Below are 15,433 nucleotides of genomic sequence, written 5' to 3'. Positions count from 1 at the left end.
GACGCATGACTGCAGCCGCTGACGGCAGGAAGCGGTGATAGAAAGTGACCATCCCCACGAATTCCTGCAGGCCCCTAACTGTGGTCGGACGGGGGAACCTGCGGATAGCGTCCACCCTGGTCAGCAGAGGCACCACCCCTTGTGCAGTCACGCGGTGGCCGAGGAAGTCGATAGCCGTCACCCCGAAACGGCACTTGGACGCGTTGATAGCCAAACCGAAATTGCTGAGGTGCTGACACAGTTGACGGAGGTGGGTGCAGTGCTCCTGCCGCGAGCGACTGGCCACGAGTATGTCGTCCAGGTACACAAAGACAAAGTCCAATTCGCGGCACACGCAGTCCATAAGCCGCTGAAAGGCCTGCGCGGCATTCTTCAACCCAAACGGCATCCGCACAAACTCGAACAGACCAAATGGTGTGATAATTGCCGTCTTCGGGATATCGTCGGGGCGGACCGGAATCTGATTGTACCCCCGCACGAGGTCCACCTTGGAAAATATGGATGCTCCAGCAAGATGGGCATTGAAGTCGTGAATGTGCGGGACCGGATACCTGTCGGGGACGGTCGCATCGTTCAGGCGACGGTAATCCCCACACGGGCGCCAGCCCCCGTTCTTCTTAGGGACCATGTGGAGCGGTGAGGCCCATGGGCTACCGGAGGGACGCACGATGCCCATCGCCTCCATCTGGCGGAACTCCTCCCGAGCTAGACGGAGCTTGTCTGGGGCGAGACGACGTGCTCGGGCGTGCACAGGCGGGCCAGTAGTGGGGATATGGTGCTCCACCCCGTGCTTCGGGGTGGAGGAGCGGAAGTGGGGTTCGAGAATGCCGGGAAAATCTGCCAGGATGCGCGCGAAAGTCGCATCCACGGATGACAGGGGGCCATCAGGGCGTACTACCGGATCGCCAGTACGGAGGAAGACCGGCTCCAGCGTGACAGAGTGCATCAGGCGCCGCCGCTTGACATCCACGAGCAGTGAATGGGCTTGAAGGAAGTCGGCGCCCAGCAGCGGCTGGGAAACGTCTGCAATGACGAACCTCCACGAAAACGAGTTGCGGCCAAAGTTGAGCGGGATGGTGCGAAACCCGTAGGTGCGAATAGCACTCCCGTTCGCTGCGGTGAGGAGGGGGCCTTGTTTGCCCGCACGGATGTCGGCAATGGAGGGAGGCAGAACACTCACTTCCGCACCAGTGTCGACGAGGAAACGTCCCCCACTGCGGCGGTCCCAAGCGAAAACGCGATGAATCGTGCCGGCCGCCGAAGGAAAAAGGAAATATAAACTTACAACTATCCAAATCTGAAGGAAAACACATTGTGTGGAAGAAAATAAATCAGGAATGGCAACAATACTGGGAACAGGAGACAAAGGGGAGACACCTCTATTCGCTACAAAACAGAGTGGGCATTACAGCAAGAAGAGGGGGGAACAGGAGGGAACAGGTAGTACAGGTGCACAACCTTTTATCCGGAGTTCCGGAAACCGGAAAACTCCGAAAACCGGCCATTTTTTCCAGGATGTCGTCTGCACACCAAAGCTCGCGTTTGGCGCCAAACTTGACCCGAAACGACCCACGGTCAACCCAGGTCTGTACTACTGTAGCGGCTGCCTCCTCCCCGGAGACCGGGGAGACACTTAAACATCTGTAAATCATTGCTTAAATGTTAGTCAGTTAGTTTGGAGGGCTTTTATGTGAAGGGGGGGGGGGGGGGGGGTGATGGGGGAAACTTTAATTCTTAGTCCCCTACCTGGTCGGAGAGGCGGGGAGCGGGCAATGCCTTACCGGGTCGCCGTGCAGTAAGCTCCGGAGCGCTGTGGCTGCCAACTCCCTGCGGGCGGCGCCAGTTGTAGCTCCGACCCCGGCAACTCTACCCCTGGCTGCGCGGCGCTCCAAATCCAGCGCGGCCCGCGGCCGGACGCCCGCAGACCCAGCACCGCTGTGGCCGCCAACATGTTGTGTGTCGGCAGCCACAGCGCTCCGGAGCTTACCGCACGGCGACCAGGTAAGACATTGCCCGCTCCCCGCTGGTATCCCAGCGCTGTGGCCGCCGACACACAACATCGCGAGGCTGGGGCTGCGGGCGTCCGGCCGCGGGCCGCGCTGGATTTGGAGCGCCGCGCAGCCAGGGGTAGAGTTGCCGGGGTCGGAGCTCCAACCGGCGCCGCCCGCGGCCGGACGGAGCCCCCAGCTCCGCGATGTTGGGAGTCGGCGGCCACAGCGCTCTGGAGCTTACTGCACGGCAACCCTGTAAGGCATTGCCCGCTCCCCGCCTCTCCGACCAGGTAGGGGACTAAGAATTAAAGTTTCCCCCTTCACCCCCCACATAAAATCCCTCCAAACTAACTGACTAACATTTAAGCAATGATTTACAATGATTCTCCAGGGAGGAGGCAGCCGCTCCAGACTTTTCAAGCCGCCCGCGCTACCTACCTAATCTACGCTAAAAATCTTCCATTCGGAAATCCAAAAAATTCCGAAATCCGACAAGTGTCTGGTCCCAAGGCTTTCGGATAAAAGGTTGTGCACCTGTATTAACAAGATTGAGGATAGGACACACTCACCTGAACAGCACATTAAAAATATTGGGAAAACACCCTACTGGGCTGTGTGAGGAATGCCATCAACCAGAAACAGTTCAGCATGCCCTAATTGCATGTAGGAGATATGAGACAGAAAGAGGATTTATGATCATTGAAATGAGGAAAATTGGATTGACAGAAATATCAGTAAAGAACATTCTAGAGTGTGGAGGGAAAGGAAAAGGAATAAAGTTGTTGTTTGATTTCTTGAGGGCCTCTGGGCTGATAAAAAGGATCTAATATAAAGACATGAGTACTGTGGAATGAAGCCAGAAGATCATACATTTATGTCCCTTTATTATATTTATCTCCATTCCATCAATGGAGATTGATTGCAGCCTAATTCTAGCCACTGTTTAATCTTATAATGTTAAGCACTTCCATTAAATCAACTCTTCTCTGTGTTGGAGGGAATCATTACTATGGGATGAGCTAATTGATTGAAGTTCTGTTGAATTGCCTCAACTGAAGAAGGGTTTCGGCCCGAAACATCGCTTATTTCCTTCGCTCCATAGATGCTGCTGCACCCGCTGAGTTTCCCCAGCAATTTTGTGTACCTTGCCCATTTAACATTGCCACTTCCTGTCATAATGAAATAGGTCATAATAATAAAGACAGCCAAATAAGGGCCAAAAATTTGCAAAATAAGCAGAAGTGAAAAATCCTCTTGCATTAAAGTTAATACAAAATTTTTACCACACATGTTAATTTGTGAAAACCTAGCAGTTATAATGGTGGCATATAAAAACATTTGCCCTTCGATTTGCATTTGGATTTGTAAGTGAAGAATGCAAATGAACTGCCAAAGTAATTAACATTAGTCATTACTTAAAATAGTAATTAATTAATAATTAATTTTAGTGATTAATATTGCTATTAAAAGTATTCAGGCAGATTTAACTCCACTTCTTAATCTATTGGCCAGGACTCACATATGAAGTGGAAAACCATTCTCATTGTTCTAATTTTTTTTTAAAGAACAAAGTGCTCTAGTAACAGCAGGCCAGGCAGCATTTCTGGAGATCATGGATAGGTGACGTTTCGGGGGCCCAGAACTCCAGAACTTTGTGTCTTTTTTTTTATAAACCAGTATCTGCAGTTCCTTGTTTCCTCATTGTTCTGATGATTGATAATACTTAAAAATGTTATAATAGAAAGTAACATATAAAAATGTATTTGAATGTAGGTGATGGTACTGGTGATGGAGCATTAAGTCCAAAAGGAGCAGATATTTATACAAATGATCAAAAGTGGGCTTCAAGACCATACAAAAGTATTGAAGAATATAATAGTCTTCTGGCAACATCTGGAGCAAACAGGAACCAAAATGTTTGGGAAGAAATTTCTGAAACAGCTCATGTTTCCACAAGAATGATTTCAGAACAAGGAGATTCCCTCAGTTCAGAAATAATAGATGGCGCACAACAATCAAAAGACTCGTCATCCAAAGTTACTCAGATATTTGAAAAGCCATCACATATTATTACTCCTGTACGATTATCCCGCAAAGATTTGCGGCAAATTACTACAACACAAGTGTCCATGAAGCGTTCAAGTTTCAGTAGCAGTGTGTGCTCTGTCCCTACAGATTCTATTGAGATAAGTAGAAAATCTCTGGACTTAAATACATAGTACAGCATTTTCTAGTTATGAATCTTGCACTGTTCTACTGGTACAACACAAACTAATTATTAGTTTGTCTAGCAAAATATACTCTTAAAATGTGTGCTTTTGTAAGGGGAAGATTCATTATGAACCTGTTACTTATTCCAAATTTCACATGATGGGAGTTAGAACATTTGCTAAAATAAGATCACCAGCAGAATCAAAAAGACTCCAAGCAATGTTGCCTCTCTAGATTTCTGCAAATAGCTTCTGATGACTACTGTATGATAGTTATCTGTCAATTCAAGACAGCATTGTCAGAAGACTAATTGATGTTATGTGGGGGAGCACGACCATTCAAAACAGAGGGAATAAAACAATGATCAATGCATTGTTTGAAGGGCTAACTGAAAATAAATCCTATTCATAACTGGCATGCACTTAATCACAAAATAACTATATTTCAAGCGTGTGGAATCTGATATAGCTATTCTATTAATTTAAAAAAAAATAGGGGGGTTTTTTACACAACCAATTTGGGCTAAATTTAATCAGCTGCCCATAACTGATGAACAAATTAATAGATAGTAAACATTTTTTTAGTTTCTTGCTTGAAGAATATGAGGATTGAAATTAGTACCACAGGCAGAAACAACAGCCTATAATTTCCATCAAAACCACTTACTAAAAGTGTACTGAATTTGTAGTATACTGTACCTGCAGGTAACAGGATAATTTTCAACTTTAATGCTTTTGGTTCAAGTCTCACTCCAGCATTTGTCTATAAACTTGTTACTAGTGCAATATACTACATATTATTGGTGATCCAATAAGACATTGAAATACAGCCTCATCAGGTGGTTCAGGTGGATATGAACGGACCAAGGCCACGATTTGTTGAAGATTATGAGTATTCTCATGATATGTTGCCCGTCTATCTTCTCTCCCCCCACAAACAGCTCAGCTCCAGTTATTAGAAACCTCCAACCTTGAACTATCCTTATTTTGATCATACATTGCATTGAACACAGCAGTGGTTTCAAAAACTGTAACTGCAGCAGAAAATGCTGTTCTGCGGTTATGGTTGGGACACATTGTTGAGACAAACCAGAAGCAGTTTTATTTTCCATAGGTCGTACGATACCTGATCCCTGGATATGCTGGAATTACATTGTAATAATATAATGATGATGATAATATTGCAGAGTTTTTGAACACTCATTTTGTTAACAACATGGAATTTCTTAACATGGCTCAAGCAAAAATTGCAATATCAAAACAAAATCATACTAGCAGGAAATAGGACCTTGGGCTCGCAAGTATCCACAACCAATTAAGAATGCTGTTTGATATTTTCCACGTGTACAGTGAATTTACCATTATGTTTCAAATGTAGCACACATCTGTTCTTTATAGTGCCGTGGTATGTAATTCAGTGTTCCAAATATTTTGTTCACTTTTGTACTTTAATAAGTGTCTTATCATTCCAGTTCAATGGTTTGTTAAAATATTTTGTGATTGCACTTGTTAATTTTATTTTAATAAAAGGTTTTTTGTACTTGTATAGAAAATATTGTAATTAGCATTTTTTTCAGAATTGAATATTAAGGAATTAGTTGCTGGAAGCTCATTAATGATTATTTATGGTTTAATGTCTAAGATAATCTGTCTTAAATAAAAAGATAGAAAATAGGTGAATATGATTAATTCTTCATTGAGATTTATTTTCAGTGAGTGTAATCATAGTGCAATTGTAAAACACTAATTTTATTGCAAAATTTGTCTCTTCATCTTTTTCCCAGGATGGAAGTATCAAATACTAATGGATATTGCTTTAATGTGACAGGGGCAAAATTTAAAGGTGCAGGGCAAGTTTTTTTATACAGAGGGTGGTGAGTGCTTGGAATGTGCTATGTTATGTGGATGGTGATGGAGGCAGATACAATAGTGGCATTCTCCTTCTGAATAGGTATGGACATGAAGTGTATAGAAAGATATGGATTATGTGAAGGTGGATAAGAGTTGGTGTTTGGCACAGACATTGTGGAACACATGGGCTGTTCCTGTGCTGTATTGTTCTTTATTCTATGCTCACCTTTTTATTTATGTTTGTCCTAAATAATTCCCATAAATTTTAAAATTAACAATTGCAAACTCAGCACATTGTCCAAAAGAAACATTGTATAATAATTAAATAAATGTGAACTGAATGTTGTTACATCTTAACATTTTAAGAGAAACCAACCCTGAAGAAACCCATTTTCTCAAATTTCATTCTTCTATTGTTAACCTTCCAGCAATCATTCCCTTCATCACCAAATTCCATGCTCCTAAAATCAATTTAATCTGAGCAGCTACCACAAACATCCCTCCATTTCCGATGTCTCACATCACAATCTCTTTGTTTTGCAACCACATCATATTTCCTACTCCAATTTAACATAAAACACATTTCCTCCTTGCTTTATCCCCTCTGCTTAACTCCCCTTTTTGGTTTCACCCTTGCCATCAATATCAATAATTCATTCCTCAGGTACTGTCTTTTCACCATTTCTACTTTTGAAGAAACCTATCCCCAATTCACCCGTTTTTTCCCACTTCCCTTTCTTGGCTAAGGTCTTTGTTACACCTCCATATCCATTACTTGCATCCCATTTTAAAATCTCCCCAAGCAAAAAAAAACAAAAGGCTGGTGGAACACAGCAGATCAGGCAGCATCTGTGAAGGCAATGGACTGATGACATTTCAGGGTGGATCCTTCCTCAGACTCGGGGCTGGCGTTAGGGGGTGCGGGGCCCAATTGAGAACAATTCTGGTGAGCCCCAGGTTCCCAGCAAAGGTCTGTCAACCCAGTTTTTTTAGTATATTTTATGAAATTGTACACTGAGGTGCTGTGGATTATACACCGTCTGAATCTCTCCTGCTCCCGTTTGACTGTCAGTACCTCCACTAGCTTCCAACCTTTACCGTAGCAGCTAATTAACATTATGTGATTGGACACAATGACCTTGGAGACAGCGGCTGATTGGACGGGAGGAGACCTATTTGTTGATTGGACGGGAATTTTAAGACAAGCTGGTTGGTGATTGGACGCAACCCCCTTAGAGACAGCGATTGATTGGCCGCCAAATAATCAGGCACAAAAATATTGACAAATAGGAAAACAAAAATCGCTGGTCGCTGCGAACTCAGTGGACTATCTGGTTGTATCTCCAAACTAAACAGTATAACATGCAGGTACATTCATTTAAAATAAAATTCAGTAATTATTTCACATGATTTCTCACCGTGTAAAGCTCAGTATCTGACCAATTTCTGTTTAACACGTTTGGTCTGCTGTGAGCATTTTCCTCTCTCAAAACAGTTCATATCTAGCAATACGATCAACGAACCAGACAGCAGTTGGACGCAGTCATGTGATTAGCAAGCGATTGATAAGATTTGATGGGGGCATCCTGAGCTTTTTTGCACTAGTATTAGGGTTAAGTTATTGAATTTAGTCGTTTCTCATACGTTCTCATACAATCTATGAGTATTGTGTTTACACGCCTGTTATGCTGCTGCAAATAAGAATTTCATTGTTCTGTTGTGGGTACATGACAATTATACATTCTTGACTCGACTCTTCACTCATACATTTGTGCAATAGAAAACGGGTAATCATTGCCAAGTTAAAAAGAGTCAGCAGTTAGTCAGGAAGTGACTATTCGCCTCCAAGGAGCAACCCTTTGTTAGGTGGCTTCACTAAACGGTGTGACTCAATATTCCTCCAGCAGGGAGGGGGGGGGGGGGAGGGGAAGAGGGGTAGATGCTATATACCCCCTGTGAGAAATTTTATTTCTCTGAAATTGAAGATAGACATAAAGCTGGAGTAACTCAGAGGGACAGGCAGCGCAGCGACTCTGGAGAGAAGACCCTTCTACACTGCTGGGTTTCTCCAGCATTTTTGTCTACGTTCGATTTTCCAGCATCTGCAGTTCCTTCTTAGACGCTTTGCGGTGACGGCTTAACCCGCGGAGGGAATGGACCTGGAGCCGCCACGGGCTAGGACTCTCTCTCTCTCTCTCCCCCCCCCCCCCCCCCAACAGAAAGGAACCGCAGATAAAGCCGTCACCGCAAAACGTCTAAGAAGGAACTGCAGATGCTGGAAAATTGAAGGTAGACAAAAATGCTGGAGAAACCCAGCGGGTGAGGCAGCATCTATGGAGCGAAGGAAATAGCCAATGTTTCGGGCCGGGTCTGAAGAAGGTTCAGCCCAAAACGTTGCCTATTTCCTTCGCTCCATAGATGCAGCCTCACCCGCTGAGTTTCTCCAGCATTTTTGTCTACTGCAAAACGTCAATGATTCCGCGAATGCCGAGGCGACAGGGTGAGTGATAGGGAGTGAGAGAGCTAGAGAGAGACGAGATGGGGAGCGGGAAAGAGAGAGCGCGTGGGAGACAGAGAGAGGGAGGGAGAAGACGAAAGACAGAGAGGCACAACGTGGGTCAATAGATGAATGACTAACCTGCACACCAAGAAGAAGCCCCTTCTCACGGTTTGGAGCCCTCAATCATGATGGTGAGTTTTAAGAAATTCTCAATGTGTCATCAATGCATCGATCTACATTCCTCAGTAAATGTAATTGTGTTTTGACACATATTAATGACGCCGCGTGAATTTTATTCAAAGGAACGCGGCGTCATTAATACTTGTTCAAAACACAATTACATTTACTGAGGCATGTGGATCGATGCATTGATGACACATTGTATAACTATTTGTTAACTACTGGCTATTAACAAGTGCTAACAGTTATTTGGATGAGCATGGTTGAAGGGGGTGTCTTCCAAATGCATGCAAGCTCACTCACAGAGACCTTCAGAGCTTCTTAGATATGACTTTAAAACAGTCTTTTGATGAATAAATGCTTTATTGTGAATAGAAAACACGGAAATACATCCAAGTTTCTTCCGACTCGTTACTGCAATCTTCTTCGCTCCAGCTTATTACTTTAGACATTAATAAACTCCTCGTGTCTCCGTAACACTGGCAAGATCTGGCATGATCTCCTTTAGATCTCCCATGGACTCCGCATGGCCCGCATGATCTTACATGTGGCTCTTACATGTTCTTACATGTGGCTCTTACATATTCTTACATGGTAGAAGGGTTAACCTTCCCCATGGCTCTCCAAACTAATCTAAAAACTAAACTGCTGCGCAAGCATCTAAACTCCAAACACGCCCAGAAACACGTCATAAATCCCACCCACAATATAACGGGCAGTCTAAAACTTAAAGGCACATGCAAAACAGGCCAAATGGCCACTACAATGCCTGTTGTCATTAAGACCAGTAATCCTTGTCTTTGGGGTACAGGGACAATAGAGAGACTTTGAAGCAGGCAGGGACAGTGCAGGTTGCAGGTTGAAAATGGTTGTGTCAGTGGTGTCGGTGCCAGTGGTCAGCACAGAGCTTGAGGGTAGAGGGGGAAACATTGTCTGGTCCCGGAAATTTCCGGCTTTTCTGTCTTCTGAATAGCCTCTCTACCTCCTCAATTTCTATTGTTAGTGATGGAGAAGTGGCCAGGCTGATGATGGGCAGCAAGAAGGGGGTGGATAGTGGACAAGGGTCCAGCCTTTGCAGACTGGAGTCAGGCTGTAAGTAGGTGTGAAGTGGTGATTGGCGAGGAGTGGGTCCAATCTTTGCAGACTGGAGTCAGGCTGTGAGTAGGTGTGAAGTGGTGATTGGGAAGAGGGGGAGGGGGTACCAGGGTTAAGTTTCTGTTTGTCGAACCTGCCATAGAACTTGTTCAGGTTGTTGGTCAGCTGACGATTGTCCAAGGAGTGGGGGGAGGGGTCCTCTTGTAGCTGGTGATTTCTTGCAAGCTCCTCCAAACTGAAGAGTCGTTAGCGGAGAACTTGCTCAACTTCTCAGAGTACCTTTCCTTGGCAGCTCTGATTCCTCTTCTCAGCTTGTACTTGGCCTGCCTGCAGAGGTCTGCATCCCTGCTCCTGTAGGCCTCATCTTTAGACGGGCCGAGCTGTCTGAGTTCTGCTGTAAACCAGGGCTTGTCATTGTTGAACCAGATCCGGATCCTAGTGGGAATGCAAGTGTCCTCACAAAAGCTGATATATGATGTCAGTGTCTGTATGTGTATTCGTCGAGGCTTGTGGTTGCTTCCTTGAACACATTCTAATCAGTGCAATCAAAGTAGGACTGCAGGTATTCAATGCCCTCGCTTGTCCACCTTTTCATTGTTCTGACCACAGGCTTAGCAGATTTTAGTTTCTGCCTGTAGGTCGGAATGAGGTGATCGAAACAATGATCAGAGAGACCCAGAGCTGCCCGGGGAACAGAGCGATATGCGTTCTTGATTGAAGTGTAACAGTGATCGAGTGCTCTCTCCCCTCTGGTGGGGCAGGTAACATGAAGTCTGTACTTTGGAAGCTCTCGGCTGAGGTTAGCCTTGTTAAAGTTCCCCAAAACAATGACCATGGAGTCCAAAGATGTAATAGCAGCGCATTTGGATAGCAGTAACAGGATCGGTCTGTCAGCATGGATTTATGAAGGGGAAATCTTGCTTAACTAATCTTCTGGAAGTTTTTGAGGATGTAACAAGTAAAATGGATAAGGGAGAGCCAGTGGATGTAGTGTATCTGGACTTTCAGAAAGCCTTTGATAAGGTCCCACACAGGAGATTAGTGGGCAAAATTAGAGCACACGGGATTGGGGGTAGGATATTGACATGGATAGGAAATTGGTTGGCAGACAGGAAACAAAGAGTAGGAATTAACGGTTCTCTTTCAGAATGGCAGGCAGTGACTAGTGAGGTGCCACAAGGCTCGGTGTTGGGACCAATGTTCCCTCTAAGCTGTGCCTGTGTGCGTGTGCACTCAAGTTTTGAAACCAGCGCACAAGGAAAATTTATATGCGCACAAAAAGATTTTGGAAATTGGGGGAAAAAAATCTGACTATAAATTTTTTTCCCCCCGAATTTCAAACTCCTCATCCCGATCCGGCACAGGGGACAGCTACAACCCGCACTGGCATCGGGGAAATCATCAATTGGACCCTTTCACAGACACATACAGTCCGCGAGCCGCTAACGTCCCCGCGCTTCGGCCGGGGGAGAGCAAAGGCCACCCTCCTCAAAGATGGCGGCACTACTGGCAGGAACCCAGGGGTAAAGGACGGGACTGGACCTTGGAGAGGAGGGAGAGGGAGGTGGGGAAGGAGGAAATTAGGGGGAAAGGGGAGAGAGGGGTGGAGAGGGAATGGGGAAAGGGAAGGAGAGAGGGGGAGAGGGAGTGGGGAGAGGGAGAGGGAGATAGGGGAGGAGGAAAAGGGGTGGAGAGGGTGAGGGGAGGACTTGTTAGTGCTAAATAAAGAACTGTTGCTTTGAAAACGAAAACATTCCAAGAGTATGTCATAGACACTACAATGTTACCTAAAATGTAGTAATCAATTATTATACAGTATATAATTTATACTTCTTTGTAAAAATCTCATAATCATATTGACTTTATTGTACAGTTTATGAAGATCCATTTCAAATTCTGTAGCTGGTTTATTGAGTTTTTATTGAAAGAAATTTTGATTCCCCATGTCAAATTCAAAGGATGCAAAGGGTGTGAAGCACAAAAGAACTGCAAACTGGTTTAAAGTTGAATGGCTTAAATAGTAAAAACTGCCACACCAAAAGCTCATGAGGTCATATATTTGCACCAGAATTCAGTGCACACACACATTTGTAACAGCATAAAAAATTGCACAATACAAGATTTCTGCGCACACGAACTACTAAAAATTAGAGGGAACATTGGTTGGGACCACAGCTATTTACAATATATATTGATAAGGAATTAAATGCAACATTAGAAAATTTGCAGATGACACAAAGCTGGGTGGCAGTGTGAACTGTGAAGAGGATGCTATGAGGATGCAGGGTGACTTGGATAGGTTGGGCGATTGGGCAGTTGCATGGTAAATGCAGTGTAATGTGGATAAATGTGAGATTATCCAGTTTGGTGGCAAAAACAAGGCAGATTATTATCTGAATGGTGTCAGATTAGGAAAAGGGGAAGGGCAACGAGACCTGGGTGTCCTTGTACGTTAAGTCAAGTCAAGTCAACTTTATTTGTCACATACACATACAAGATGTGCAGTGAAATGAAAGTGGCAATGCCTGCAGATTGCACAAAAACAACAGAACAGAATAGAATAGGACCAGTATTTACATTTTAGAAAAAATAAAATAAAAAAAGACACAACACAACAGTAAATTAGTCCCTGGTGATATAAGAGTTTACAGTCCTGATGGCCAGCAACAGTCCGTTTCTGGGGTGGTTGGGGTCCCTCATTATGTTGCTGGCTCTGGATCTGCACGTCCTGGTGTATCAGTCAGTGAAAGTAAGCATGCAGATACAGCAGGCAGTGAAGAAAGCTAATGGTATGTTGGCCTTCATAATGAGAGGATTTGAGTATAGGAGCAAAGAGGTCCTTCTGCGGTTGTACGGGGCCCTGATGAGACCACACCTGGAGTATTGTGTGCAGTTTTGGTCTCCTAATTTGAGAAAGAACATTCTTGCTATTGAGGGAGTGCAGTGTAGGTTCATGAGGTTAATTCCCGGGATGGCAGGACTGTCATATGATGAAAGAATGGACCCAACTGGGCTTGTATTCACTGGAATTTAGAAGAATGAGAGGGGATCTTATAGAAACATGTAAAATTAGGGCCTGTCCCACATAGGCAATTTTTTAGGCGACTGCCGGCGACTAGGCAGTCGCCACACGGTCGCCGGGGTGTCACCTGTATGATCGTGTGTAGTCTCTTCAGTCGCCCAATGATTCGTAGCGTTTTTCTGGTCGCCGCTGGATTTTGAAATATTCAAAACTTTTTGGCGACAGTTGGCGACCGTGGGCTTGTCGTAGCTTGTCTTCGCCTGACGTAGGTTGTCGCCAGGTTGTCATCAAGAGGTCAAGTAGCGACTTTGGAAAAACACGTGATCAAGTGCGTGGACTTCCTGAATTTTTTGTCGGAGACCTTGAGCATTGTAAAATGGCTCCAAGGAAAAGGAAGGGACAGCCCAGTGGCAAGGCCAAAACTCACCCCACCCACCCCACCCACCACTCAGAATTGTGTCTCATGGCATTACTTTCAAATATTTAAGTTCATATTTTTTGATCAATACAACAAACACAAACACAAGCATTCCTGCATTGAAAAGTAACCTCTTTTCATATATTTTGATCAATAAAACAAACACAAACACATTGTACTGCATTGAGAAAATTAAAATATTTTGGGGGGATGTGGGTGGCCCTGAAAATTGCCTTTTCTTGTTGTCTCTTGTGGTCTCTCTTCCTGGAATGGTGGACTTCTGTTTGTGGTGTGGGCTGTTTGCTGCTGGTCTTCAGATCATGTCGTTCTGCCAAGGTACACTGCCGAGTTTGGAGTTGTAGTAAGTGCAGAGATGGTCTCTGGTCCTTGGCTCTCTTGTGCAGGCGTTTCCTGGAAATCTCTCCAGTGCTACCATCGATGCAGCCTGTCCTACAGTTCTCCATGAGCCTGGTGTGATGTTGCCTGTCTGGTTGTCCACCCTCCACCATGGCTGCCTCTGCTGCACTTCTGATACGGATCAGGTTGAGGAGGACACATGCTGCGTAGACAATGGTCTCCACATTCTTGGGCTCCTGCTCCATCATAGTCAGCAAGCATCTGAATCTGCTGGCGAGGATGCTCAGATTCAGAGCTGAAGGCATTTTCCACGACCCTCCTGGCCCTGGACACCCTGTAGTTGAAGATCCTCTGCTCCCTTGACACCTGCCTGTAAGGGTATGGCTTGGATTGCCTCAGCGCAGTGGGAGAGCAAGGAGGAGAGAGACAATGACTTTGGGACTTTAAACTGTGTTGAGTGTTTGTTATTTATTCTATGTTATGACTGCAGGCTAAACCATTTTGTTGCACTGAAAAGTGCAATGACAATAAATTGAATCCAATCATCCATGACATGAGTGGGAAGGCGTCATCACCAACCAGTGTGTAGTAGATGTCAGGGTTGTCTTCTCCCAGCAGAGGTTCTGGATCAGGAAAGCCTGCTGTTCCTTTTTCCAGTGCTTGCCCAAGGGAGGTCTCTCTCCAGATCCCACCATCTGCAACACTGCCAGGTGTACCCACATCCACAAACAAGAAGTTGTAGTTTGCATCCACCACAGCTAGGAGTGCGATGGAATGGAACCTCTTGTAGTTTGCGATGGAATGGAACCTCTTGTAGGTTCAAGTAGCTTGAACCTCCCTTGGCCTGATGGCCACATGCTTGCCGTCCACTGCCCAACATGTGTGCTGGATGTTCCATCTAGTATCATAGGGGATGAATATTCTGCAGCGTGACTTTAGAGAGCTCGGAAAAATGCTGAAAAGCAGGACCTCCAGGGTTGTTATCTCCGGTTTGCTTCCAGTTCCTCGTGCTGGCGAGAACAGGAACAGGGAGATACGGGACCTGAACGTGTGGCTGAGGAACTGGTGCACGGGGCAGGGATTTAGATTCTTAGATCACTGGGATCTGTTTTGGGGTAAGGGGGAACTGTACAAAAGGGACGGATTGCATCTTAACAGGTGAGGGACCAGCATTCTGGCAGGCAGGTTTGCCACTGCTACACGGGTGGTTTAAAACTGAATAAGGGGGGTGGGGTGTCGAATGGGATAGTGGAGGATGGAGTTAAAGGGAAAGAGTTTCTTAAATGTGTGAGCGTAGAGACAGAGGGGTGTAAAATGAGGGTAGAAGCAATAGGTAGCAAGGTGAAAAGTAAAAGTGGCAGGCCGGCAAATCCAGGGCAAAAATCAAAAAGGGCCACTTTTCAGCATAATAGTATAAGGGGTAAGAGTGTTGTAAAAACAAGTCTGAAGGCTTTGTGTCTCAATGCAAGGAGCATTCGTAATAAGGTGGATGAGTTGAATGTGCAGATAGCTATTAATGACTATGATATAGTTGGGATCACGGAGACATGGCTCCAGGGTGACCAAGGCTGGGAGCTGAACATCCAGGGATATTCAATATTCAGGAGGGATAGACAGAAAGGGAAAGGAGGTGGGGTAGCGTTGCTGGTTAGAGAGCAGATTAACGCAATAGAAAGGAAGGACATTAGCTTTGAGGATGTGGAATCGATATGGGTAGAGCTGCGAAACACTAAGGGGCAGAAAAGGCTAGTGGGAGTTGTGTACAGGCCACCTAACAGTAGTAGTGGAGTTGGGGATGGCATCAAACAG

General features: G+C 45.2%; 1 protein-coding gene across 1 annotated transcript in view; it reads left to right on the top strand.

Moving 5' to 3' along the window:
* kif27 (kinesin family member 27) overlaps positions 1-5,945 on the top strand; it is an 81,264-nt gene extending 75,319 nt beyond the window's left edge. The window contains 1 exon segment of the mRNA XM_033017640.1: positions 3,765-5,945. Coding sequence (XP_032873531.1) covers positions 3,765-4,210 — 446 coding nt within the window. The 3' untranslated portion in view covers positions 4,211-5,945.
* The last annotated feature ends 9,488 nt before the right edge of the window (positions 5,946-15,433 follow it).

The sequence above is a fragment of the Amblyraja radiata genome, chromosome 3 (assembly GCF_010909765.2).
Source record: "Amblyraja radiata isolate CabotCenter1 chromosome 3, sAmbRad1.1.pri, whole genome shotgun sequence".
NCBI classification, from domain to species: domain Eukaryota; kingdom Metazoa; phylum Chordata; class Chondrichthyes; order Rajiformes; family Rajidae; genus Amblyraja; species Amblyraja radiata.
The sequence above is the reverse complement of the archived record's forward strand: the minus strand, read 5'-3'. Positions and strand labels throughout refer to the sequence as shown.